This window comes from Haemorhous mexicanus, chromosome 31, assembly GCF_027477595.1.
Source record: "Haemorhous mexicanus isolate bHaeMex1 chromosome 31, bHaeMex1.pri, whole genome shotgun sequence".
Taxonomy (NCBI): domain Eukaryota; kingdom Metazoa; phylum Chordata; class Aves; order Passeriformes; family Fringillidae; genus Haemorhous; species Haemorhous mexicanus.
This window is the reverse complement of record NC_082371.1, coordinates 1,704,133-1,731,336: the sequence shown is the minus strand read 5'-3', so window position 1 is coordinate 1,731,336 and position 27,204 is coordinate 1,704,133. Positions and strand designations below refer to the sequence as shown.

At 66.0% G+C, this 27,204-nt stretch overlaps 2 protein-coding genes across 3 annotated transcripts; both read right to left on the bottom strand.

Annotated features, from left to right (window-relative positions):
• Positions 1-610: 610 nt before the first annotated feature.
• EFNA3 (ephrin A3) lies at positions 611-10,543 on the bottom strand. 2 transcript variants are annotated; one of them, XM_059871214.1, is made up of 5 exons: positions 10,342-10,543; positions 3,116-3,405; positions 1,744-1,809; positions 1,510-1,587; positions 611-1,373 (listed from the first exon to the last, which is right to left on the bottom strand). In XM_059871214.1, the coding sequence occupies exons 1-5, from the start codon at positions 10,452-10,454 to the stop codon at positions 1,252-1,254; spliced, it is 669 nt and encodes a 222-aa protein (XP_059727197.1). In that variant the 5' UTR covers positions 10,455-10,543; the 3' UTR covers positions 611-1,251. The 2 variants fall into 2 exon arrangements, with proteins under 2 accessions (XP_059727197.1, XP_059727198.1); XM_059871215.1 differs by lacking the exon at positions 1,510-1,587.
• Positions 10,544-19,696: 9,153 nt separating this feature from the next.
• Positions 19,697-23,846, bottom strand: LOC132340310 (ephrin-A4-like). Its single transcript, XM_059871216.1, is given in 6 exon segments — positions 19,697-20,049; positions 20,138-20,390; positions 20,459-20,518; positions 20,644-20,712; positions 21,708-22,077; positions 22,079-23,846. Coding segments are annotated over 5 exon segments (633 nt in total). The 5' UTR covers positions 22,124-23,846; the 3' UTR covers positions 19,697-20,049; positions 20,138-20,301.
• Between the last annotated feature and the right edge of the window lie 3,358 nt (positions 23,847-27,204).

Genomic DNA, 27,204 nt, shown 5'->3' with positions numbered 1-27,204 from the left:
TGTGTGTGGGGGTCTGGGTGCCCCAGCAACACTCCCCCTTTAGATGCGATCCCACCCCAAGTACAATCCAGCCCCCACATCCCCTTGGCTGGAGGGGCTGGGGGGGAGCTGAGGGCGTCCCCCAGCCCGCAGGAGCCGCCAGCGTGTGCCAGATCCCCCCAGAACAGGCAGGAGCCGGCATGCCCGGCACAGCCAGACGCGCCGCAGGGGCGATGCCGCCGTTCCCATGGCGCTGCCAGCACCCCGTGTCTGCTCGCTCCGTGCAGCTGGTGAGGATGGCAGGGAAGGCTCTCCTGCTCCCAAACGCCACCCCAGCACCCCCAGGGCTGCGTGCCACGGGCCCCCCCGGGCCGCCCTTACCTTCAAGCGCTCCTGCTATCCACGCCACATTCCTGTGGGAAGCACCGCGTCCCTGCCGGCGCTGCGGGGGTCGATGGGGAGCAGAGCCAGCGGTGGGAAGTGCCTTGCATCCCCCTGCCAGCGGTACCGAGCCTCTTGTGCCTGGCAAGGAGGGTGGCACGGTGGAGGTCTGCCCTCTCCTGAACGCCTGTCCGAGCTGGAGCCCCCCTGGGACCCCTCCGAGGGCTGGAAGTGCTGCACGCCACCGTGATCCCTTTTTTTATCCTTTTATTATTTTTTTTTATAGACTAAGAGCAGAATATGAAAATCACCAGCCAAAGCACTTGAAAAAAAGATCGAGAATGGTTTTTTTTGTTTTGTTTTGTTTTGTTTTTCCCCAAAAAGTGTCTGTGCGTTTGCATAGGTCGGGTCTTCACGGAAGACGAGGAAAATCCAACACGTTCGACTATGTACAAGCCAGCCCGGGGCCGGCGCGGCTGCCTATGGTACAGTATAGATATAATATCTCTGTAGTCGCTCTCTGTACAGTATGTATAGATCTATATGGGTATGTACAGACTGCCCGGCCCCGCGGGTCCCTGCTCTCATCGGGCTCGGCGCTGCCCCCCAGCCACGGGGCAGCCACGGGGCACCGGGGGGAGCTGCGGGCAGGACCCCGCGCTGCCCGGGAGGCGCGGCGCTCCCAGCCGCATCCCTGCGGAGGTGCCAGTCCGGCCGGATCGGTGCGTGCCGTGATCCCTGCCCCGCGGGGCAGCTCCGCAGGCGGCTCTCCGGGCAGGGGGTGGGTGGTGGTCTCGCCGTGCTTCCCCGCTGGCTCTCACAAGGGGCAGCAGGTCGAGGGGGCCGCGCTCGGCAGAGCGGCGCTGGCCGGGGCCCCGCGGGCACCGGGAGCTACGAGGCCAAGAGCGTCATGAGGAAGAGCGCGGCGGCCACGGCCAGGGGCAAGTGTTCCCGCTTGGGGCTGGTGCCGCTGATGCTCTTCTCCAGCTTCGGCATCTCCGGGTTGAAGTTTTCTGTGGGGAGGAGCAAGAGGATGAGGAGGGCAGCAGGGCGGCCCTGAACCCCCACCCCGTGGCTGGGGCTGCCCCAGGGGCGGCGGCGGGGAGCGGGGACACGGCGCTGCGGGGCCGGGGGCTGTGCCTGACTCACCCAGGTCCTCGATCTTCACCTCGGGCCGCAGGGTGAACTGGGGCAGGGTGGGCGCCAGCTTCTCCCCGGAGTGCGACGCTGTGGAGGGAGAGAGGGGACGGGGGGGTCACGCTCCCTGCCCTGCACCGCAGCCCACACATGCACCCACCCCCTCAGGAGGGACGGGGGACCCACGGACCAGCCTCGCCGCCCCCGGCCGCCCCCAGCCCCCGGGACGGGCACGGGGGTACTTACTGGAGGCACAGCAGACAAACACCTTCATCTTCAGGCAGGCCCGGCGGTGGTTGTGTGTCGGCGTGGCTGCAAGGCAAGAAAGAGCGTGCTGAGAGGGTTCCATGGCAGGGATCTCAACCCCAGGCACCCTGAGGCTTGGTGGGTGTGGACAGAGAGAGGTCTGGTACTGCCCAGCAGTGTGCTCCGGGCTGGGGGAATGCAGCAGCACCCCAAATCCTGCACCAATGCCCTGCACCAGCACCCCAGGCCTGAACCATCAGCTCCAGCATCCCAACCCAGCACCAGTATCAGGCACCAACTCTGCAATCCTGCAGCAGCAGCTCCTGAACCCTGATCCTGCAGCATCCTACATCCTGCATCATCATCCCCCAGCACCCCATCGTGCACTGGCACGCCTATCCACACCTCCAACCTTCTTCTCATCTTTTCCCACATCCCTGTTTGTTCCCTGCATCATGTAAGCCCCCCATCCCTTTGCTCCTTCAACCCCTTCCAGAGCTCCAGGTTCCAACTCTTGGTGGGGAAAAGCTGCCCAGTTTAGGTGAATCACCCAAGGGGGACACAGAGGAACCCAGCTGGAGGGAGACCTGAGGGGACCCAACTGGGGTGAGGGGACTGAGGGGACCTAAGTGGGGTGGGAGGACCTGAGGGGACCTAAGTGGGGTGGGAGGACCTGAGGGGACCCAACAGGGGTTGGAGGACCTGAGGGGACCCAACAGGGGTTGGAGGACCTGAGGAGACCTAAGTGGGGTGGGAGGACCTGAGGAGACCTAAGTGGGGTGGGAGGACTTGAGGGGACCTAAGTGGGGTGGGAGGACCTGAGGGGGGTTTGGGAGCTGTGTTGGGGTCCTGCCTCAGTGCCCCATGTACACATGTAGTACTACTCACACATGCAGTAGCACTCACACACGTAGTTACACTCTCAAACGTGTAGTAGCACTCACATATGTAGTAGCACTCACATATGTAGTAGCACTCACATATGTAGTAGCACTCTCATACGTGTAGTAGCACTCACACCTCTAGTAGCAATCTCACACGTGTAGTAGCGCTCACACCTGTAGTAGCCCTCACACCTCTAGTAGCGCTCTTACACGTGTAGTAGCACTCACACCTGTAGTAGCGCTCTTACACGTGTAGTAGCACTCACACGTGTAGTAGCACTCACACGTGTAGTAGCACTCACACGTGTAGTAGCGCTCACACGTGTAGTAGCGCTCACACCTGTAGTAGCGCTCACACCTGTAGTAGCCCTCACACCTCTAGTAGCGCTCTTACACATGTAGTAGCACTCACACCTGTAGTAGCACTCACACCTGTAGTAGCCCTCACACCTGTAGTAGCACTCTCACACACGTGCAGTAGCACTCACATATGTAGTAGTACTCCTGGCCCGCACGGAACTCGTAGCCCAGCGAGAAGGCGCTGTAGCGCTGGAACTTCTCCGAGAACTTGATGGGGCTGTGGGGCGCGTGGGGCCGGTTGCACTCCCAGCGCTTGAAGCCCTGGCTGGTGTTGCAGGTGCGGTAGCCCTCCGCGTTCACCATGTAGAGCACATACTGCTCCAGCCGGTGCTCGGGCACCGAGGCGTTGTAGTGAGGGCAGTAGATGTCCAGGTAGTCGTTGACGTTCACCTGCACCGTGTAGCCCTCCCGCCGCAGGCTGCAAGGGAAAGAAGGGATGGGAGGTCAGGGTTGGGGAGGCCCTGCACATCCCCAAGCAGGGTTCTCCATGGGGAGCCAGAGGCTGGATGAGGTTGCAGTGAAGGTTGGAACTCTGGGAGCAGTGGTGGCCCCTCTTCCAGCCCTCGACGCAGTGGGACCCTGCACAGCCTGAGCCTCACAATGGAGCAGAATCACCGTCCTGGAAGGCACGGGTGGACCTGGGGAGGGGACGGGCGCTGCTGGGGACAGGTGTCAAGCCACATGTACAGGTGGGATGGGCATCAGCACGGGCATACGAGACAGCCTCAAAGAGGAGACGATGCACAGACAGACCTAGAAGAGCATCAGGGCCCCACAGGCACCAGGGTCTCCACGGGACAGCCCGTGGGCGTGCGGGGGACCCCGGCATTCCCTGGAATTCCCCGGCATTCCCCATTTCCAGCAGCCTGGAGCCGACCCACCGCTGCCGCCCACCACGGCCCTGGCACGCGCCGCAGCTCGGAGCCAGGATTTCTCACCCTGCTCTGGCTAATCCCGTTAGTTCGTTAATGCCGTAAAGGGTGGCCCTGGGGGAGCCTCATTTACATTGATTAGGAACAGCAATCCCCTCAGATCCACTCGGGAGAGGCTCCGCTGGCTCCTAATCCGCGCCCGACGGAAATCCCGGCCGCGGTAATCCTCGCCGCCGCGCTGACCCGCTGCTCCTGCCAATTAATTACCACCCGGCGCTGGCTCGGCACCGAGCCGCCGCCGCGGCACCGGACCCTGACCGGACCGCGCTGGCCAGCATCCCGCAGGACACGGACAGCAGCATCCCGGCACGCGTGGCCGTGGAGCTCCCCTGCGGAGCTCCAGCTCCCGGCGCATCGCTCCGGATCACGGCCCTTTCCCCACCTCTCAGGGCAAACCCCGCACCGTGCGCCCCCAAAGCCTCACTCGGGGCTCCCTTGGCCGTGGGTGGGGGGTCTGCCGCCGCTCCGGGAGCCGAGCGGCTCCCTGGGTCTCCCCGGCAGGGCTGGGCAGGCAGCGGGCAGGGCTGCGCGTGCAGACGCCCCACCCTGCACCATCGCCCCCGGCGCTGTTTGAGGAGCCCCGGCGCTCCGCCAGCGCCCGCGGCACCGGAGCCGAGCTCGGAGACAAAACCCTAACGGGACTCGGTGTCGGGCGGCAAAACTGGGGGACAAGAAGCGCCGCCTCCGGCACCGGGGGGCAACGGGGGGGAGGCTGATGGCAGAACTCATCACTCGTGGGACAGGGAGCGCAGCCCCACGCGGCCCCTCCCTCGCTGCGCAGCCGCTATTCCGCAGCCCATCCCGGCACCCGCCGGCAACTGCTCCGCCGGGAAGGTGCTGAGGCAGCCACCCTTGCTGAGCGGGCGCCGGGACCTTTCATCTTCCCCCTTTGATGTGGTGGGAAGGGGGGCGGGGGGAGAAAAAGGCTTGTTATTAAAGAAATGGCCCCAAGGAGAAAATTGCAATTAACTCCACGCGGGACGCAGAGCTGGGACGCCGGCGTACCCCAACACCAGCTGCCCCACACCAGGGAGGGCACCGGCAGCTGGGGCTCCCCACAGCCGGGCTGTGGCTGTGCCATGGGACAGAGGGACTAGGAGAAGTGTCACAAGTGACACTGTCACGGGGTGCTGGGGAGAGGTAACCCCCCCGTTCCCCTGGGGCCCCCAGTGCTGTGGCACAGCCCCCTGGGACCCCAGGCTGGGGCTCGTTAAGCAACAGCTCATTAAGAAGTGTGGTTGCTGATAAACAGCCTCACTAACGAGGCACCTAAGTCTCCCCTGGGCTGGGGGACACCAGCACCCATGGCAGGGTGCAGGAGCCCCAGGTGGTGTGGCAAGGGGCCCGTGGTAGTGACTCCTACAGGCATCACTATAAGCTGGGAGGGGCTGGGGAGTGGTCCCATATGGGGAGAGCCACAGGGCCACTACAGCCTGAGGCACATCCAGGTGACCCCAGTAGCTGCTTTGGTCACAACACCGTGTCCCTGCCACGCTTGGCTCCTGCACAGTCACTGCAGAGCAGTAACTCTAGATACCCCCGAATCCGGCAGCCCCCTCAGTGCAACGGCCCAAGTGCTCCAAGACCTGCTGACAGCATCATCCAGGGAGCCTGTGGGCCTTGGTTTGGGGTGGAAGGGCAGGAACAGACACTCTGAGAGAGGGACCCTGCCTCTTTTCTCACCAGCACCCATCCCAGAGCAGGCACGGGCTGCCTGGTCCCTGCCAGCTCCACAGCTATAGGGAAGCACCTGCAACCTAGGCTGGGATGGACCCTCCACATCCCAGACTCTGGCACGGCCGGTGGGGACGGTGGGCTCTGGCAGTGCCCGAAGGGTTAAGTGCGGGAGGAGAGCGGGCAGCATCACTTCTGCACGACTGCGTTTGTAGAGCAGGGCTTGGTGAGACAGTGGTACCTTCCAGCAGCCTGTCATGCTGGGCAGATGGATGTCCCCTGGCAGCACCGGCCCCGGGCTCGGTGCCCACCGGCCCCACACCGGAGGGACGTTGGTGGCACCCCGGTGGCACCCTGGCTACCTGGCACGCCGCAGCCACCGGTGAGCCGGGCGGCCGTTCCGCTCCCATCTGCTGCCATAAATCCGGGCTGCGTGCCGCACGCTGGCTCCCACACTGCTGGGGAGCGCCTGGTGCACTGCAGCACGCCCTGGCAGCAGTGGCACGGCGGGACCGGACCCCCGTCGGGACCCCCACCCTACAGAGATTCATTCCTATTGTGCTGGAGAGGCCTGGAGGGCAGCAGGGCCAGAGCTGGGCTCAGCACCCCGCATTGATGGTGCCAGCAGTGGGGAGCAGGGCAGTGTGGTGTGTCCTCGATGTGGTGCCCCCCAGCACTGGACAGCCCCCAGCACAGCCAGGCTCTTTGTTCGGCTCCAGTAGCTTCGTCCTTTTGGCGCATCCGGGGCCCATCCATCACCCGGGGAACAAAAAAGTGCCATTGATTTACGAGTCCCCTTCCCGTCACCCCGCACCACAGCGAGAGGCAAAGGCGCATCGACCACAGTGGCCGGTCCACCCCACCGGACGGAGGGACAGACAGACTGCCCGTCCTCCCGCACCCACCGCGGGGGAGCCGGGGGGCTCAGCGCAGCCCTCCCCACGCAGCCAGCGCTGCACAGTCACGGCGCCCAGACGGCCACGCACACGCGCGCTGGCTCGGCAGACAGCGCCTGCGACGCAGCCCACGCACGCGGGTGGCACCGAGCCACAGCACAGCCCCCCCGGCCTCGCCTGGCGCAGCCGCAAGGCGCGGGCGCTAACGGCACCGCCGGCACACGGTGTCCCCGGGGCCACCTCCCTGCGTGGGGAATCGGGGCTCCGAGGGGGGGAGCCGAGGGCTGATCCGCACGTGGAGGGAGCGGGCAGCACCGGCGGGACAGGGAGAGCCCTCCCCGAGCTCGCCGGGACTCCAGCAGCACCCTACAGGTGCCCCCCGTCACTATCGACGGCCATACAATCCCTGTAATCCCGGCTAAAGCCGGCACCTTCCCGTGTTGCTAACAAGATCAATGAGGTTTCTAATTGGGTTTTAATTAAACCATCAATCTGCAACCGGTGACTCAATTACCAGCCCGGGCAGGAGCAGGTGGCCCCGGCCCTGTTGCACCCCGACACCGCGGCCGCTTCTCCCACGGGAACGCCGTCGGTGCTGCCGGGGCTCGGTGCCGCCCAGCGCCGTGACTCACGGGGCACGGCATGATCTGCCCGTGGGCACCCGCTCCTGCCGGAGCAGCCGCGGATGGCTGCGTGCTTGGGCTTTCTGGGTGCCCAGCCTGGAAGGCACAGGCATGGTGTGGGGGCTGGCCGAGCCCCCCAGCCAGCCTCGGGATGCCAAAGGAGGTGGTGTTGGCACTGTCCCTACATTCAGCTCCACAGGTGGGCACGGAACTGCCCCTGCTTGGGCAGCACCTCCTGCTGGATGCCCCCAGCCCCGCGGGTCCCTCCTGCTGTGGGTGACTCCTCCTCAGCCCTGGGGGGTGCTGTGGATGGGGTGGGGGGATCAGGCCAGGCACTGCCCTGTTGTTGGGGTTTGGCTGCTGCAGAGGAGCCTGGGCCCCTCCAGACCTGCTCTGCAGGGATGTGGCTCCTCTCCTGTGTGAGATACTCCCCAGCTCTGCACTGAGGCTTTCCAGAGCTCACTCCAGCCCTCTCCAGGGCCCACTCCAACCCTCTCCAGAGCCCACTCCAGCCCTCACTGCCTGCAACACAGTCTGGGGCAGATAAAAGCCACCTTGAAGAGGTGAGTGTGGTGGCAGAGCCAGTGCTGGGGGGAGCTGCTCGAGCTGTGTGCCTGCACAAGGTGCCACAACCTCCCTGCACACAGGTGGGTTCTGACCCCCACACCACAGCTAGGCACCCTGTGTACCCCTGTGTCACCACACTCCCTGCTCTGCCCCCTCCATGGCACACAGTGCCCTCAGTATGAGCATCCTCAGGTCCCAAATCAGAGTCAGTGGCACAGTGTGGTACACCCCAACCTGCTCTGGGGTGCTTCTTAGAGTGCAGCAGTGTCAGGAGCACTGGCCGTGTCTGTGTCCATGAACAGGGACAAATTGCGGTCCCCATCTTGGCATCTGGGACACGCAGCAGGGACAGAGCCTCCAGCATGCCCGGGCCCACCTTGTCTGGGGACACTCCAGGAACCCGTGACTCTGCTCAATGGGTCACTCCAGGGTCACAGGCCCCACAAAAGCTGGTGCTGGGTGGACACGGCTGTCCTGCACCTTTGTCCCATGCCACCAGGCCTATTCCCGGCAGGACTGGGGAGTGGAAGGCAGGGATGAGTCAAGGGTCATCCCACACCCCCAGGGTTTGCTGGCTGCCACCAGGGGAGGTGATGGGACAGACAGATGGAATGCACAGCTGGACTAACAACCAGGCCGAGCAGGAGAAGGATTTGAGGATCCCACCTCCACACCTCCCCTGGTCTTTGCCAACACACCCCAAACCCATGGCATGAGGGGTGCTCTGCCTGCTTGGGGACCCTTCCTGGCCTCCCAGCACCCCCAACCATTCCTTGAATGGCCAAAGAGGCTGAGATGCCGCCAACCCCCTGCTTCCCAAGGCACCATTGGGCTGCTCCCTGGGCTGCCCCTCATCCCGTCATCCTGCTGAGGGCATCAACAGGGGTACCCAGGGTAGCATGGCAGGAGCCACAATAAATTTGTGGCCAAGGAGTGGGCACAGCCAGCAACCCCCTCCTCCCTGGAGAGCCCCGCAGGGCCATGCTGGGCTTGTTTATGGCTCCACTTGCAGCAGGGTTGCTGGGATTTGCAGGCTGCGGCCCAGGGAGCCTAATTCCCCCCATAATTTATCTAATCCAGACACTTTGCCGTGCGGCTATAATTGTGTCCGAGCTGCCGCACTGCCTAACAATAAATATCAGCTCCGGAGTCCCTGGGACACGGCTCTGCCGCAGCCGCCCCCACCGCGCCGCCCATGCCCTGAGCCGGACTCCGGCGGCCGCGCCAGACACGCCTGCGCAGGGGGTGCGGGCATCTGGCTGCGACACCCCCGGTTTGGCACGGCCCGGGCACTGCCATCCCCCTCCGCCCTGTCCCCCGAGAGGGGCCGGGGCAGCGGCAGGTCACAGTGGTGTTGGCTTGGGGGAGTCATGGAGAGACAAGGGTGAGGGTGGCACAGCCGCCAGCGTCGTGGCGATGTCACAGTGTGGGGACGAGGCTGGGGGTGCAGGGGGTCCGGGCAGAGCAGGGGGGTGCGGGGGGATGCTGAGTGTGGAGGCACCTCGGCATTGTGCTGCGCCTCGGCACGTCGCACACACGCACGATTTATGGGGCCCGAGCTTCCGCCTGGCGACACAATCTCAATGGCACGGGAGGGGGCTGCCGGGGCTGCTCCCACCCTGCACAAAGGGGTGTGGGGTGGGGGGAGAGCCCAGGAGAGCCCCTGCACCGACGGGAGCCAGAGGATGCTCTGGCTGGATGCATGTCCCCGCCACACCCCTGGGCACTCGCACCAGAGAGGGACGGAGAGGTGGGCGATGGCAGCAGGCGCAGATCCCCGTGGAGAGGTCCACGGACGCACCACAGGCGCGCAGCCCCCATTTCCCGGGAGGGTCCAGCCCAGACCGTCCCCATGCACATCGGCTCCCAGCTGTGGGTGCGCCGGCGAGGGCAGAGGCAGCCCCGGCGCAGGGTGTGAGGGAGGGGCTGAGCGGCCAAGGCCACCGACCCCCGACTGCTCCGCTCGGTGGCCGCTCCCACCCTCCGCTCTCACCCCCCGCTGTCCCCGCAGCCCCGGAGCCACCGCTGCCGCCCTGGGGGTGCCACTGCTGCCGGGCAAAGACGGTGGGGGGCGGCAGGCACCTGTCGGGCCCCTCCGCCTCCGCCGCGCCGCCGGTGCCGCTCCCGCACCCAGACATGCGGGGGGTGCGACTGGCGGGGGCAGCGAGACCCCTGCCCGCCCCGGCGCACCGGGAGATGGATGCCTGGGGGAGCCAGGCTCTCCCTGCTGCCCCCGGTGGGTCAGCGCTGGCGGGAGGGGCTCTTCCCCCGGTGCCCACGACCCCGTCGCGCCCGCACCGGGCGCCGCCGAGCCCCGCCCGGCAGCGCGGCCACGGGGACACGAACCGGCGGGGCGGCTGCCTCCCTCCCGCCGCAGCCATCCCCGACTTCGTGGGCAGGGCGAGGGGCACCGGGGGCACCGGCAGCCGGGGAGCGGCGGCCCCGCCCGCACGAGGGCGCCGCGAGGAGACCGGCACCGGGGGTCCCGCAGTCCCAGTGTCGCCCGCCGCCCCCAGCGCATCCTTCAGTGCGATCCCCGCCGTGTCGCCGCCCGCGTCCTTCCCGGCGGCGCCCCCCACCCCGCGCGGCCCTGGGAACACCCCCCCACCCCCTCCCCCCCCCGCCTCCCGGTGCGGGTCCCGGAGCCCCCGCCCGCACTCACTGCGGGTTGGAGCTGTTCCAGTGCACGGCGTGCCGGTTGCCCAGGGCCCCCGGTGGCCCCCGGCCCGGTAGCAGCAGCAGCAGCGGGAGCAGGGGCAGGAGCCCAGCCGCCATCCTGCCGCCGCCCGAGCCCGCCGCGATCCCGGGGAATGGAGGGAGAACCGAGCCCGAGCCGCCCGCGCCCCGCGGCCCCGGCGCCCAGCTCCGCCCCGCGCGCTCCCGCCGCCGCCGCGCCCCCGCGCGCGCTCCCGTCGCCACCCCGGGCCCGCCCCGGCACCGGCTCGGCACCGGCCCCGGGCTCGGGGCTGCGGGTCCTCGCGGGTGGAGACAGCGGGGCCGGGTCCCAGGAGGACCAGGGGCCACCGGAGTCTCGCCAGGACCCCCATGAGTGGGGGGGTTACCTGTGTAGGGTCCTGCTGCCGTCGGGGTCCCTCTGGGACCCCCGTGGGTGCACCCACGCCTGTCCCTGCGGGATCGGGTGCCACTGGGATCTCCCTGGGACACCCACAGCTGGGGCCATCAGGGCCAGGAGCCACCGCGATTGGGGTCGCTGTGGCTGGGAGCTCTGGGCCATGGGGCAGCAGCCCCTGTGGGTCTGTGGGAGCCATGGGTGGGGGCTCAGGGCCCCAGAGGGTCCTCCCGGTGCTCCTGCCGGTGCCATGGGGGTCACATGGGGGTTTAGCCACCCTGGAGGCACAGGAGTGGGTGGGAGGGAGTGTGCCCGTGTAGCAGGACAGCCTGGCTACCGAGGAACACAGACACAGTGCCAGGCTCTCTCGCCTGCCCTGACCTCCCTCAGCAACCAGCACTTGGCCAAGTGCCCAGCCACATGGGCAGGCCCTTGATCTTCCCACACCCCAAGAGTTTGTGGGGTGGAGGGTCCTGGGGGGAGCCCCGGGGGCTGTGGGGGCTCCCCTGAGTGTGGGGATTGAGCTGAGTGCCAGTTCCCACTGCCCGTCTTCGGTAAGATCCCTTAGCAACTGCTGTGCAGCTCCGCCCGGCAGAGCCCAGTGCCTGGTGATCGGCACCCTGGCACATGTGTGCACGCACGGGCACGCTCGCACCGGCGTGGGCACGCACAGCCCAGCGGGCACGCACAGCTCAGAGGGCACGCACAGCTCAGTGGGTACATGTAGTTCAGCGGGCACACTCAGCTCACTGGGCACACGCAGCTCACTGGGCACCTGCAGCTCAGGGGGCACACTCAGCTCACTGGGCACACTCAGCTCACCGGGCACACGCAGGGGCCACCAGCACCAGCCCAGCAGCCTCTGCCCCAGCAGCACTGGTGTCGTGCATCACCTGGAGCTTTGGCAGCCTTGAGGAGATTGTGAATGAAACCAGGAGGTTCCCAAACCCGTGGCTGGGCTTGCTGAGCCGGCCCGAGCTGCTCCTGCCAGGAGCTATCTCGCTAGCGTGGTGAGCGTGGCCAGGGTGCTGCAGTGCCAAATGTCATGTTCCCATGTCCCCAGCGGGCCTGGTGACTCTCAGGCCTGGGCAGGTGCCCTGGTGCTGAGTCTTGGGGGGCCTCCTGGCTCCCCAGAGTTTTGGGAGGAGATCAGTGTGGAAGGAGAGCCAATCCATTTCTTCTCAGGTTCCCTTTGGCCATGTGAACGCTGCCCCAGGTCATGGAGGGGGACAAGGAGGATGATGATGGGCAGGGCCCCTGGTCCCACTCAGCACTGTGGGAGACTCAGTGCTGTGATGCCCATGGCAGGGCTGTGCCCCACCCCCATTCCCCATCCATACTGGTGGCACTGGGAGCCCAAACCCCTACCAGGAAGGGGGAGGGGGGCAGCGGAAGGGCCCAGAGGACCAAAAAAGCCTCTATTAATTATTCATCCGAAGAAGTGAAGTGAAGAAAACACAACACGTGGAAAAGGGCTCTGGCTGCCTGGGGGTGGGAGTGGGGGAGAGCCGGTGGGGGGGGGGGGGGCGCACAGGGGCAGGGCCACTCCGGTGCCAGGGTGAGGTGGCAGCGGCAGCGGTGGCATCCCAGGGTGCTGCACACCTCTGGGAGGACCCAGAGCACCGCGCTGCCACCATGGAAACGCCTTGGCTCGGCAAACCCATGGCAACACCCACCTCCACATGGAAACCCCCCCGCTCATGGCAACGCACGCGCCGCCGTCAGCACCCGCACCACGGGGGTCCCCCCGCCACGCACAGCCGTGTGCGGGGCCACGGAGGGCCACGGAGGGCCACACCCAGGGCTCCGGTGGGACGAAGGCACCCGGGGGGGCAGAGCACAGCCCCGGAGCATCGCGGTGTGTGCAGGTGTCAGCACCCACCAGGAATTACTCCTGGAATTACACACAGAGGGGGCTTGGCCGGGTTTTGGCACGACAGGAGGCGGTGTCTGTGGTGGGATGGTTGGGGACATACCCTGGTGGCTTCGCTCTCAGGGGGACGTGAGGCCTTGAGCTGTCCAGAGCTAGGGCATGGAGCAGCTCTGGTTCCTTGCTCTGTCTTCTCCACACTGTGCCCGTCACAAGGACCGGCAGCTTTTGGCGTCAAAGTGGTGGGGAAAGTCTCCCGCCTGCCATCCATGAGCCCCGAGGGGCTGGAGCGTGTCCCTGGCGGGGCAGGGGACCCGCTTGGCCCGCCTGGGTTAATGTTTAACCGCAGCTTCCTGTGACAGAATGTCGCAACCGCAGAGCAGAGCCGGCATTCAATAAATCATCGCGCCGGGCTGGGAGCTGGGCTGGGGGAATGGGGGGGGGGGGGCAGCGCCCAGCCGAGCGAGAGGGGGAGCCGATAAATAATTCATTAAATAAATAAACATGGTGAGAGTGCGGGGAGGAGGCAGGAGTGTAACCAAGAAAGGGCTCGGTGAACGCGGGCATGAAATATTCACCAGCCACACCTACCAGGGCCCAACGCGCTGAGCTCAGGGCTCCCGGCCCGCCCGCGGGAGCCAGGTGCCGGCACGTGTCCAGCCAGACACGGCGAGAACAAGCCACAGGCATGCAGGGAGGATGGCCTGGGTCGGGGAGCAGGTAGCTGGCAGTGCTGGTGTGGCTATGTGGAGATGAACTGTTCTGGCTCCTGCCACCTCCTCCTGGCAGCGTTTGGGGCAGCTCCTCACAGCCCATGCCGGTGTTTGGGCACGGGTCTGTCCCGCCAGGCTGGCACGCCTGGGGCACACTCAGCGCACACCGTGTGCCCAGCAGCCCTGCTCCTGCCTGCCCCTTCCCTTTTATATCCCATGTCAGTCGTTAAATTTGAATGAAGCCTCACGGATGGTTGCGCCAGCGCCTTGATGAGCGCTGGGCGGGCATCGCCTCGGGGAGGGCACAGGGGCTGAGCCTTCCCATTTCCCAGGGAGGGGGGGAAGACCCAGCTCTGGAGGAATCCCAGGGGACATCCTGGGGCTGGGCCTGGGCGTGCTGGCAGCGTGGATGCAGGGGAGGTGAAGATGGATGGCCAACTCCCTGGTGAGCCATAGGTCTGGGGAGAGCAGCCTCTTACCAGAGGGACCAGAGAGAGCCCTACTGCTCTGAGGGACATGGGAGAGATTGCTTAATTAGCAGCCTGAGTTAATTTATGTGGAGCTGGATTCTGTGGCCTTGCAGAGGAGGGTTAGTTGCCACCATGGCACCGGCCACCAGTGAGGGAGCAGCGGTGCCAGGCGGCGGTGCCAGGGCCGTCAGAGGAAATCAGCTTCCTGGTGGAGCCGCTGGATGAAGCCGTGCTTGGTTCCAGCCCCGCTGCTCCTGCTGCCCGGCGGGAGGAAGCTGCAGGGTTCCTGCCCTGGGCGCCAGACGCCTGTTTGCCGGAACCCTGGCTCCAGCAGCTGTGCCAAATCTCACCCGCCCTGGGTGTGTGGGCACCCAGAGGTGGCGGGTGGGAGGTGAGAGCCACCAGCTCCTCATGGCTCCCACAGCCTGCAGCCACGGTCCCAGGGTGACCCCAGGTAGGAAGGGGTCACCACTTGGTGCAGCACAGCCATGCACACTGCAAGTTTAGCCCACCCTGGGTGCTGGGCTGGTGTGCCAGGCAGTGCCGCGGTCCTGTCTGTCCCCTGTGCCACATCCTTGTCCCAGCAGCCCACGCCGGCGGCGGAGGTTACCTGGCAGGAAGCGCCTGAGTCAGCAGCCGGCAGCGGGTGACTCAGCCAGCTCCTCTCCTCTCCTCCCGCATGGCAAACCTCCCTCCTGGCCTCAAGATCACTTCAATATCATCCGCCAGGGACAGCCCCGGCCTCACTCCTGTCCCCTGCTGCTGCGACATGACCACGGCGTGGATGTGCTGGAGGGTGTGAGGGCTGTGCCGGGTGGGAGGCTGGGGTAGGGCAGGGCTGGCACATGGCCCCACTGCAGCCACAGCTCTCTGGGGAATGGACAAGGACACAGAGATGGGTTTGTGGCTGCCAGCCGCAGCACCTGGCTCCCCACCGGCTCTGAAACATGCTCTGCTCATCCCAGCCATGCCACCCTGGTGTCCCCTGCGAGGTGTCTGGTGGTGTGTAAGTGACGTTAATCTGATGAAGGAGTGACAAGCAGCATCGATATCCTGCTCCCACTGTACACAGATCACACCACGATCAGCATCTGGGAGCACTGGCAGAGGTGGCAGTGAACTGGGAAGTGCCAGGGACAGACCCACAATGTGCTGCGCTCTAGGTTGTCTCCATCCTTCTGCCCTGGCCCTGCAGGTGATGGTGCCAGGGGACCTGCAGTCCCTCAGGCCCAAATGAGGGCTGGGGATGGGCACAGGAAGCACAGGAGTCACCTTAGGAACCCCCAGCTGTCACTGAGCTTGGCAGCGTGGGGCTGCTCTGGTTCTGCCACCAGCAGTGCCCACCTGCCCCTCGGGAACTGCCCATTCCCATCCCATTCCAGGCCACGGGTGACTGTCCCCAGGGAGAAGGGCAGGGTGACACCGTGCCCCTGCCATGCTGTGGCCGTGGTGCTGGGCAGAAGCACAGGGAAACAAAGGAACCGATAAGCTGGGGAGGGCAGGGGGGGACTGGGGCTAAGCGTGCAGGCACAGGAGATTTCAGGGCCTGAAATATTCATCAGGGCTGAGGCGGCGCCTGCCGTCACGGCGGCCGCGAGCGATGGCATGGGGGGGCTTCAATTATGGATCACTGGAAACAGCCCAGCAGAGGGGCTGGGGGCACAGAGAAAATGGGGGCTCCCTCCACTGGCTCACCAGAAATAGGGGTTCCCTCCACTGTCTCACCAGAAATAGGGGTTCCCTCCACTGTCTCACCAGAAATGGCTCACCAGGAATGGGGGTTCCCTCCACTGGCTCACCAAAAATGGGGGTTCCCTCCATTAGCTGCAGCTGCCCCAGGCCTGTGCTGCTGGCCAGGTGGACAGAGCAGGAGGTGCTGCTGGCACTGCCAGGAGAGCACCAGGAGGTGCTGGCAGGTGTGGGGTGCCCTGTGCTGCTGGCAGCCACCACCCAAGGGGCTGACAGAGGACCCTGGGTGGGTGCAATGTCCCTGCAGCCTGGCAGTGTCCAGCTGCTCCATCTGGGCGAGGTGGGGTCTGGGTGTGAGCATGGCCCCATGCCCCCCATGCAGGTGTTGCTGTCGCAGCCCCTTTGTGCTCCTGTGCTCAATAATTCAGAGCATCCATCCTGCGCTGAATTTGCCTCTGGCCACAGGCTGGCCACACCAGCCAGTCCTCCTGCCAGCTGCTGGGACTGGCCTGTCCTGTCCCTGTCCCCGGGCTGGGACCGCAGGCACCCGAGGAGCTGCCCTGGTGCTGGTCAGGCAGCTCCAGGCTCTGCCGTGGCTAACGAGCTCTTTGCCAGGGAAGCTTGTTAGCAGCTTGATGATCAAAGGAGCTCAGGGCAGATCGGTGGATGCGGGGAGCAGGGCCCAAGACACTCCAGGGCTCCACCTCCACCATCCCCACAGCATCCTTCCGCTGGAGAGGCTGGATGGCAGTGCAGGTGGTGCGAGCCCGGCGACACCCTGGCACAGAGCACCTCAGCATCCACTCCGGCACCCTTGGGAGGTGCTGCCCGGGGTGGGCACCTGCCCCAGCCTTTGCCCCCATTGTCTGGCTGCCCTGGAGACAGGGACATTGTGCTGGGGTGGTGCCCCATGTCATTGAAGTCCTAATCATTCTCCCCAGGGATGCAGAGATTGTCCCAGCGTGGGGACCATGCAGGCCCTCAGTCTGCAGCAGGTCCAAGCAGAGCTGGCAGCAAGGGCAGCTCCTGCCCATCTCTGCTCTGACATTGTCCAGCAGGATTACATCACACTGGGAGCGCACTCCAGCACATGCAAGGGCACAGGCATGACAGGACAGACGGACACTGGCATGGACAAACAGCCACCCTGGCCCAGAACGGTGATTGCACAGGCAACATCTGCGCCTACACCCCTGCACGTGCACACCCACCAGTGCCAGGCTGTCTCATACACACCGACTGCCACCCTGGCCCCTGGAGCGGGCACACCTGGCAGCTGGGACCGGCCAGCTGCTCCCCCAGCCCGCCGGGGATGCAGGTGGGATGCGCCAGCCCCCGCCTGCTCCGGTGCCCGCGCCCTCATTGCTATGGCAGGAGCGGGCTCGGCGCGTGCAGCTCCGGTTAATTAAGCGGCGCGGGCCGGCTCCCTCCAAGCCCCCGCTGAGTGTTTTGCTCAATGATAACCTTGACGATGCGCATCATCAGGAGGCTGCTCGGGGAACGGCCGCTCCGGCCCCCGCACCCCCTGCTCAGCCCTGCTGCGGTGCTCTGGAGCTGCCCGGCCACGGGGATATCACAAAGAGGTGGCATCACGAAGAGGTGGCATCCCTCGGAGTGCCCGGGTAATGAGGGAGCTGGTCCGAGGTGGGTGATGGGCTCTCAGGGTCCTGTGGCCAGTGCCCGCTGTCCAGTCCATCGTGCCCAATGTCTGGCATTCCCAGTGCCCTGCTCCTCAGGGCTCAGCGTGCGTGTCCCCTCAGCACACGTGTCCCCTCGGCATGTCGAGCCAGTGGCCCCGTTTCCATGGTGACACGGAGCCATTTCCCATCTCCGGGATGCTCTCGACAGCTCTCGGGGTGGGCGCTGCCGCCGTTGCCCTTCGCCCATGGGGAACAGGCAGGGATGGGCCCCACTGCCCTGGGGGGCTGTGCTCCCCCCTGTCAGCCCTCGGGGAGGGGCACTGTGCTCCGTGTCCCCTGTGTGTCCTGGGGCTACCCCTGGACAGCTGCAGAACCTGCCTTATCCTCATGCTGGGGTGGTGAGGGGTCTTTGGGGCATGCTGAAGCCCCTGCCACGGCAGGGTTGGGTGGGGGCAGAGTGGCTGGGTGAGGGATTTGGTGCCAGGAGTGGGAACACCACAGAGATAAAGGGATTGTGCCCAGCAGGCTCATCCTAGTGCCACAATCCCTGTTGTGACAGTGAGCCAGGCCATGGGGTGGGCACAGCCACACTGTGCTCCCTTCTCAGTGCCTGCTGTGGCTCCCAGCCCCTGGCACGACATGGCTCTTTATCCTGCTCTCCATCTCCCTGCTGCCTATTACCATTTCCCATCACTTGCTATTCCAGATGATAAATTTTTCCTTCCCACTTTCTGAAGGTTTAACTCCCACCCACCTGGGGCACCCGATATCCTCACCCCACACTCCTCCCCATGGGCACCCCAGCACCCCGGGGCTGGTGTGGGTGGCACTGGGAGGGGGTAGGGGCGGCCCCGAGGCTGGGGGGTGGCGAGACAGAAGGGATGGGCTAATGGAGCCCATTCCTTGAATAGATTCAATTTCTGCCGCGGCGGCTGCGGGGTGCGGAGCCATCAATTGGATTCAGGGGACGGGGAATCTGATTTGGAGCGGCCGCGCCATCAATTAGCCGTTATTGATGGCATTGCTCATTGGAAGTCGATGGGATTTGAAGCTGGTGGCAGCTCCTGCATACCAAACAACACTGGCTCAAGGACAGGGCCCAGACCTAGCACCCACTCTGGGGGTCCCATAGGGACCCCTTGGCCTTGTCTGGGAGTCCCTGAGGGTCTGGGGAAGGGGCAGTGCAATGGGTAGCCCCCCCTGGAATCCCTGCATGCATTTGTGCAAGTCACAGCCTGCCAACATCCCTGCACAGGGGGCCTGCAGGGCACGGCTGTCCTCCAGCATCTTTGTGTGGGGGTTCTTTGGGGGATGCCCCCATTCAGCATCCCTGTATGGGGATCCCACAGGGCCTGGTTGTCTTTTGGAATCCCTGCACGGGGGTCCTGCAGGGTACAGCCCCTGATCATCCCTGCATGGGGGTCCCACAGGGCATGGTTGTACCCTGGAATCACTGCATGGGGGTCCCACAGGGCCTGGTTGTCCCCTGGAATCCCTGCATGGAGGTCCCACAAGTCACCATCACCCCAACATCCCCACCCACTGGTCCTACAGACCTCCATTGCCCCTCAGCATCCCCCCAGGTGGGTACTTTGGGGGATGCCCCACCCAGCATCCTACACGGGGTTCCCTTGGGTACAATGGTCTCACCCCTCCTGGGGGGGGGGGGAGGGTCTCACAGGAGATGCCCCCCTGCACTAGGCAGCCCCTGTGTCCCCCAGGGGGATGGGGCACCCCTCCCTGCAGGGCGGGGTGCAGGATGGGGTGCAGTGGGGGAAGGGCAGGCAGCTGAGCGGGGGGAGGGGAGCGGCACGGTCGATGCTTTCGCTCAGCCTCTTGCCAAGCAGCTTCTTTCTCCCAGAAGCCATAAAACCTGTCTGACGTGCCCGGCACCACTGCGGCAGGCGGCCGGCAACGCCTGCACGGCGAGGGGCTGGGGGGCCCTGCTGCAGGCGGCCCCGGGGGGGTTTGGGCCCCTCTCGAGCCCCTCAGGAGGGCGAGTGGGGGGCTGCACTCATGGGATGGGGAACTGAGAGCGTCGGGGAACTCTCCTGCTGGTTGGCAAGGCTGGGGCATGTGGCAGAGCCATGGCTCTGGCAGGGACCTGACTGTGCCATGGGATCAGCCCCCACTGATCCCCCTTCCACTCGGGAAGGCGGAAACCCTGCAGCTCCCCACACCACCCATTTTTGGCATCCTATGGAGAGATGGACAGAGAACAGCTGCTCCGTGGACACCCCAACCACACCCAAAGGTGGCAAAAGGGACCGGGGTGCCTGGCTGGGGGCTTTGGGTGAGTGACCCCCAAGCCCACTGCCCCCTCACCCCCTGTCCCACTGCTCATCTCCCCACCAGGCGTTAATTAGCAGCAGCTCGTCTGTAATTAAAGCTCTCCAGTGACAGGAGCTGACGACTGAATATGAAACTGCTGCAATTAAGCCCTTGGCCATGAGGGCTGTGCAGGGAAGAGGGGCAGGGACACCCTGGAGGAGCCGCCCTGGCACCCGTGCAGGGACGGGGGGCATGGGCAGGGGGACGGCGGGGGCTGCACAGCCGGGGCGCAGCGATCTTGCAAATATTGTATTGCTCAGTCACTACCAAGGGTTAAAACCAAACCGAGGGCACGGAGGAAGGCGTCTTCCCAGAAGACAGATCAGCGTGTCCTCGCTGAAGGAGGACACAGCAGCGGCGGATGCCGCCATCGGAGCTGCTGCCCCGCTCCGGGGTCGGGGGTCCCTGGGCCCCAGGGGAGGGGGTCCGTGGGGAAAGGCACGAGATGAGGTGATGGCCGTGGGGCAGAGCAGGCGTTCGCTGAGGGGACCCCAGCGCCGGGCCGGTGGCCGATGGGGCAGTGCCGGGGTGTGGCAATCCCAGCGCGAGGACTCGCGGGAATCCCGACGTGCGGCGATGCGATGGCCCTGGGAGGGAGAGAGCCCTGTCCAGGGATGCTTCAGGGCAGCACGCAGGTGCTCACCCAGGGCCCCGGAGCCCCCCGCTGCCCCTCACCTTCCAGTCCGGAGCTCCCGGCCCCAGCTCGGCTTTGCGGAGGTCCAGCAGGCGGGTCATGGCCTGGGGCTGCCCCACGGGCTCGGGGGTTTGGCTGGGAGGAAGACTCTGGAAGCGGCGTTGGGGCAGAGGAGCCCATCCCCCCGCCAGGGGCAGCGCCGGGGTCAGATCCAGAGCAGGGCCAGGAGCACGAGCGTCAGGCATGGGGTGCAGGGCTGTGATGGGACCGCGGTGCCCCGGGCAGGAGCCACATCTGCCAGGGCAGAAGCAGTGGTCAGGGCGAGCCGGTTCCCGACCTCCCAGCCCCGCCCCTGTACTCACCTTCGGGGCCCCCGCGCCCTCGGGGCTGCGAATTCGGCACCTCTGTCACCGGCTCTGGCGCTGAAAAAAACCTCACCGTAGTCAGGGAGCGGCTCCCGTGGGTTACGTGGAGGCTCCGGTATCCCCCAGTGGGGACTGGTGGAGCCCCCGAGTTTTGGGGGGCAGCCCCCCCCAGCCGGACTCACTAGTGCCTCGGCAGCAGACGGTGACGCGCAGCTTCAGGCATCGCCCGGCGCTCTCTGGGCTGGGCACGGCTGGGCAGGGGGGGGTCAGCGGGGACCGGCTCCGGTGCGGCCCCCCCGGGACCCCCCGACGGCGGCTCCGCGCGGGCCGGGGGCGCCCCCTCCCGGCGGAACGCGGGGACCGCGCCCCCACCCCGGAGCGAGCCCCCCCCCCTCCCCGCACCCCGAACCGGGGGCGCCCCGAACCGGGGGCACCCCGACCCCTCGTGCTCCCCGCTAGAGCTCCCAGAGCCCACCCTACACCCCGAACTGGAGGCACCCCGAACCGGAGACACTCCGAACCAGGGACACCCCGAACCGGGGACACCCCGAACCAGGGACACCTCGACCACTCGTGCCCCCACCCAGGAGCACCCAAATACCCACTGCACCCCGAACCGGGAGCACCCGAACCGGGGGCACCCCGACCCTTCGTGCCCCCTGCTAGAGCTCCCAGAGCCCACCCTACAGCCCAAACCGGGGGCACCCCGACCCCTCGTGCCCCCACTCCGGAGCACGCAGAGCCCACCCTGCACCCCACACTGGGGGTACCCCGACTCCTCGTGTCCCAACCCCGAAGCACCCAGAGCCCACCCTGCACCCCACCTCCCCACACGTCCCCCACCCCAGGAAATCCAGACGCCACCCATCCACTCTGATCCCCTTGTGCTCCCCTCCATGGGCATCCAGAACCCCTCTGCACCCCACACCTCCATGAATCCCCCACCCCAGGGCCTCCAGACACCCCCTGCATCCCATCCCGTCGTGCCCCCAGCCTCGGGACACGCACAGCCTCCTGCACCTCAGCCCTGACATTACCCAGAGCCCCCGTGTTCCCCTCAACCTCAATGAAATCCTGGCTGTACCCTGACCCCCCACACGCCCTAAACTCGGCTCCAGGGGGATCCTGGTGACACCCAACCCTGCGGAGCTGCACTCAAGACCCCCCGAAACGTTCTGACCCCGGGGACCGCACCCAGCGCCCCGTGACCCCAGCGCGGCCCCCGCGGCCCCCCGCGGGGACTCACAGATGTAGTAGTAGGTCTCCCCCGGCTGGAACTCGAAGCCGAGTGAGAAGGGGGTGAAACGCTGGATCTTCTCGGAGAATCGGACGGGCCCGAAGGGCGCCCGGGGCCGGTTGCATTCCCAGCGCTTGAAGGCGCCGGGGGTCTCGTAGCAGCCGCGATAGCCCTCCCGATCCACCATGAAGAGCGTGAAGGTCTCAGCCCGGCCGGCGGGCACCGCCCCCTCGTAGTGCGGGCAGTAGATGTCCAGGTAGTCATTGATGGCCACCTGGATGGAGTAGTCGTCCCGCAGGAACCTGCCGGGCAGGACAAGCCGGGGGTCCCTTGGGAGAGGTGCCCTGCTGCCCCAGCGGAGCAGGGAGCTGGGCTTCTCCCAAAAAACCCCGACCGGACACCGCCCGCGCCACGCAGCCAGGCATCAGCTCGGATTAGCCGCAGGCCGCTGGAGCTGAATGGGCTCGGCCACCGCGGCCGGGGGGGTTTGTGCAGCCACGCTGCCCGGGCACAAAGCCCCTCGCCCCAGGCACCCGCCTGGCCGCTGATCGGACATGACACGCCGGTGGGGGACCGTGCGGCGGGACGCTCCGGCCCCGGCATGGGGCTGGCAGGGGGTGGCGGCCGGGGCAGGGGGCACGGGGCGGGCAGGGCACTGGGGATGATGCTGTGAGCTCATGGTTGTGCCGACAGCAAGCGCGGCCAGGCCGGGGTGGAGCAGCTGTGCAGGCACACACACGTGTGCACACACATGAACGTGCACATGCGTGTGCACACGCTTGGTCCTGAGCGTCTGGGACTGGTGATGGAAACGAGGGGCTGGCAGGGAGACCTCGGCCCCCACGCTGGCCCCAGTGCAGCCAGCGTTCACAGTCAGTTCTGGCAGAGTCCAGAATATTCATCACCAGGATGGCAGCGCTGGCAAGGGGGGATTGAATCCCTGACACCCCACTCAGGCTGGGGGCTCCCCGAGGGCAGGATGGAGCACAGACTCCTGCTGACTCAGAGCATCCCACGGGTGACGCTGGCTGGGACGGGCCCGGGCAGGGCCAAGGGCTGGGGGGACGGGGCCCTGCATGACCCAGCAGATGGGCACACAGAGCCCCCCTTCCCGGGGCATCCATGGGTGGTGGGGCCTCCCCTCTCCCATCTGCAGGATGGGAGCAAGGCAGCGTCTGTAACCACAGCCCTGCCCATCATGTGCCAGTCTGCCCCAGGGCAGCAGGCCCAGAGCCCAGGACCTCCATGGGGGAGGCCCCAGGATCCTGACCCTGCCTCCTGCTCCCTGAGAAGCCCCGAGCTGAGAAATACCTAAAATGGAGGAGGTTGGGAAGAGGGATGGAGCCAGACCCTGGCCTGCTGGTGACAGCCAAGCTCCCAGGCAGCGCCAATGGCAGGGTGTGGGCTGGAGTGCCCCCACCAAGGAAACCCACAGCTCCAAGAGTGCCACCCACCAGCTTGATGCCACGAGAGGATGCCCAGAGTTCAGTGCCACCAAGGGCGTTCAGGCTCAGCACAGGTGGGTACCACCGGCAGATTGGCAGCATCAGGACTGCCCACCAGCTCAGTGCCACCAAGGGCTTGGTGCCACCAGGAGTGCCCACTGGTCTGGGGGAAACCAGGGCTGCCCACTGGTGTGGGAACACCCAGAGCTTGGTGCCACTGAGGGAGACTCAGGAGCTGGATGCCACCCGGGGCTCAGTGCCACCAGCAGTGCCTGGGGCTAAGCACCACCCAGGTGTGCTCGCTGCCCTGGTGGCACCCAGGGATGCCCAGTGGCTGGGTGTCACCGGGACTGCTCAGGGCTCAGTGCCCCCCGTGGGCACCGGGGGTCGGTGCCAGCTGGGGCACTCACTGGCTCAGTACTGCCCGGGGCTCGGTACCATCGGGGGTGCCCGGTGCTTCTCACAGCTCAGCGCTGCCAGGGGTTCTCACCCGCTCCACAACGCCCAGGGCTGCCCGGTGCCTCGGTACCACCAGGGCTCGGTACCACCGGGAGGTACCACCCGGGGCTCGGTGCGGTGGGGATGCCCGGGGGCTCGGCGCACTGGGGGCCGCTCGCCTGCTCAGCATTACCTGGGGGCTCGCTGCTGTCGGGGATGCCCGGGGGCTCGGTCCCACCGGGAGGTGCTCCCGGCTCAGTCTCGCCCGTGGGCGCCCGGTAGCCCGGTGGCCAGCAGCCCCGCCCCCCCGGAGCCCACCGCCCCCGCTCCTCCCGTCCCGTCCCGTCCCGTCCCGTCCCGTGGCGGCAGCGCGGGCCCGGGGCTCGCTGGGGCCCGGGGCTCGCTGGGGCCCGGGGCTCGGCGGGCCCGGGGCGTACAAAGGCGGCGGGGCCGGCGGGGGCGGCGGCGGTACCTGGGGTTGCTGCCGTTCCAGTGGACGCCGTGGCGGAAGCCGCGCACCGGCGGCGCCCAGAGCAGCGGCGCCCAGAGCAGGAGCCCGAGCAGCGGCGCGGGGCGCATGGCTCCGCCGGCGGCGGGGGGCGGCGGGGGGCCGCGGGCGGGGCGGCCCGGCGGGGCTCGGCACGGCCCGGCCCGCCCCGACAACTTCGGGCCAATCCCGCCGCGCCGCCGCCCGGCAACTTCACCGACTGCCATTAACCCTTGGCGGGCGGCACCGGCACCCACCGGCACCGGCACGGCCATCGAGACCGGCACCGAGACCGGTAACTCCCCAGCGGCCGGTACCGCCCGCATCCAGAGGCACCGGGACCGGCACCAGCGGCCACGCCCCAGTTTGGCACCCCCGGTACCGCCAACATCCACCGGCACCGGTATCCCTGGCAACTCCCCGGTACCTCTCCCAGCCCGACACCGAGCCGGTACCGTGAACATCCACCGGCACCGGGACCAACACTGCCCGGGCATGTGGGCTCAGCATCCCCGGCAACAGCATCCCTGGCACCGGCACCGACACCCCTGGCATCCATCGGCACCGCCCCTGGCACCGGCGGCTCCGGCCCAATCCGGCTCCCTGCTAAAACCCAGCCGAGCTGGCACCGCCCCAGTACCGGCACCGGCAGCGCCGGCTGCCCCCCGCCGTTACCGGGACAGCAGCCACCGGTACCGGCACCGGCAGTGCTGGCTGCCCCCAGCCGTTACCGGGACAGCAACCACCGGTACCGGGACAGCAACCACCGGTACCTGCACCAGCTGGGCCCTGCGGGCACGGGCAGATCACACCGGGCAGCTCTCACACACGTGTGTGCCCCGGCCCACCGGGCAGCTCCTGCCCACGCGGGGCTGTGCCCACGAGCAGGTCTTGCACACGCGTACCCATGCATACAGGACAGTTCTTGCACACGCGTGTGCCCGTGGTGGTGGCAGCTGCTGGCCACGCATGACCCTGCTCACCAGGCAGCTCTGGCACACGTGTGTGTGTCTGTGTGCTCAGAGCAGCTCCTGCACACATGTGTGACACTGATGTCCTTGCCCACCAGGCAGCTCTTGCACACTTGTGTGTGTCTGCACACACGTGTGCTCAGGTGTGACAGCTCCTGCTCACGTGTGACAGCTGTGACCAAGCCTATAGGCAGCTCTTGCACACTTGTTTTGTGTCTGTGCCCTCAGAGAGCTCCTGCACACCTATGTGCTCATGTGTGACAGCTCCTGCTCACGTGTGACACCCGTGTCCCTGCCCACCAGGCAGCTCTTGCACACTTGTGTGCCCAACATGCTCAAGCTCATACGTGTTCCTGCCACATCTGTGGCCACACAGAGCAGCTCTTGCACACCTGTGCCTGTTCAGGTGTGGGTGCCTGCCCTGCACACACACGTGGTGAGCACATAGGGCAGCTCTTGCACACATGTGTACCTGTGGGCAAGCAGGTGGCTTGCACACGCATGTTCCTGCCCAGAAAACAGCTCTTGCACAAACGTGTGGCAGCTCCTGCCCGAGCATGTGCCCATGCACACAGGACAGCTCCTCCACACACGTGTGCCCGGACCCACAGGGCAGCTCTTACACACATGTGGTCATGAGTGTGTGTCAGCTCCTCCTGATATGTGTTCCTGCCTGCGAGGCAGCTCCTGCACACGAGTGTGCCCATGAGTGTGCCCACAGGGCAGCCCCTTGTGTGACCAGGTGTGACTGGTGTCACCATGCACACATGGTGGCTTTCACACTTACACATCTCTGTCCACCAGGCAGCTCTTCAGCTCTTACACACACACCTGTGCCCATAAAGCAGCTCTTACACACACACACACACACACACACAAACACACACACACACACACACACACACCTGTGCCCACACAGACTGAGCAGCTCTTGCACACTCATGTGCCCCTACATGTAGCAGTTCCTGCCCATGCCTGTCCCTGCCCACCGGGCAGCTCTAGCACACGTGTGTGCCCAAAGAGCAGCTCTGGCACACTCCTGTGCCCACAGAACAGATATGGCACACTCGTGTGCCCACCAGGCACCTCACACACATGCGTGTGCCCACGGAGCAGCTCTGTCACACTCGTGTGCCCACCGGGCAGCTCTCACACACTCGTGTGCCCACAGAGCAACTCTTTCACACTCGTGTGCCCACTGGGCACCTCACACACACGCGTGTGCCCACGGAGCAGCTCCACACACGCATGTGCCCACCAGACAGCTCTCACGCACTCGTGTGCCCACGGAGCAGATCTCACACACTCGGGTGCCCACAGAACAGCTCTGACACACTCGTGTGCTCACGAAGCAGCTCTCACACTCTCGTGTGCCCACGGAGCAGCTCTGTCACACTCGTGTGCTCACCGGGCACCTCACACACACACATGTGCCCACCAGGCAGCTCTCACACACTCGTGTGCCCAAAGAGCAGCTCTCACACACCAGTGTGCACACGGAGCAGCTGTAGCGTGCGCGCGCACACACACACACACACACACACACACACACACACACACACACACACTCACACACACACACTCACACACACACACTCACACACACACTCACACACACACTCACACACACACACACACTCACACACTCACACACATACACACTCACACACACACTCTCACACACACACACACACACACACACACACACACACTCACACACACACACTCACACACACACACACTCACACACACACACACACTCACACACACACACACACTCACACACACACTCACACACACACACACTCACACACTCACACACATACACACTCACACACACACTCTCACACACACACACACACACTCACACACACACACACACTCACACACACACACACACACACACACACACACACACACACACACACACACACACTCACACACACACGAGCCCACTCGCGAGTGTTCCCCCGTGTCCCCCCGCCCCGCCCGTGCCCACGTGGCTGTCCGACACCGCCCCCGCTGCAGATGCGCGCAGTCCCCGCCAGGGGGCGGCGGCGCTCGGAGCCCCTTCCGGCGCGGGGCCTGCCGGGAGTTGTAGTTCCGCTCCCCCCCCCGGTAGCGGTCGCGGTGCCCCGGTGCCGGTGAGGCGGAGGCAGCGCAGA

Bases quoted from the DNA above. Each gene is read 5' to 3' on its own strand.
- EFNA3 (XM_059871214.1), bottom strand. From the start codon at position 10,454: ATGGCGGCTGGGCTCCTGCCCCTGCTCCCGCTGCTGCTGCTGCTACCG. The intron at 3,406-10,341 runs GTGAGTGCGGGC...TTTCCCTTGCAG, and splicing joins TGGAACAGCTCCAACCCGCA to CCTGCGGCGGGAGGGCTACA. The intron at 1,588-1,743 runs GTAAGTACCCCC...CTCCCTCCACAG, and splicing joins GTTTGTCTGCTGTGCCTCCA to CGTCGCACTCCGGGGAGAAG.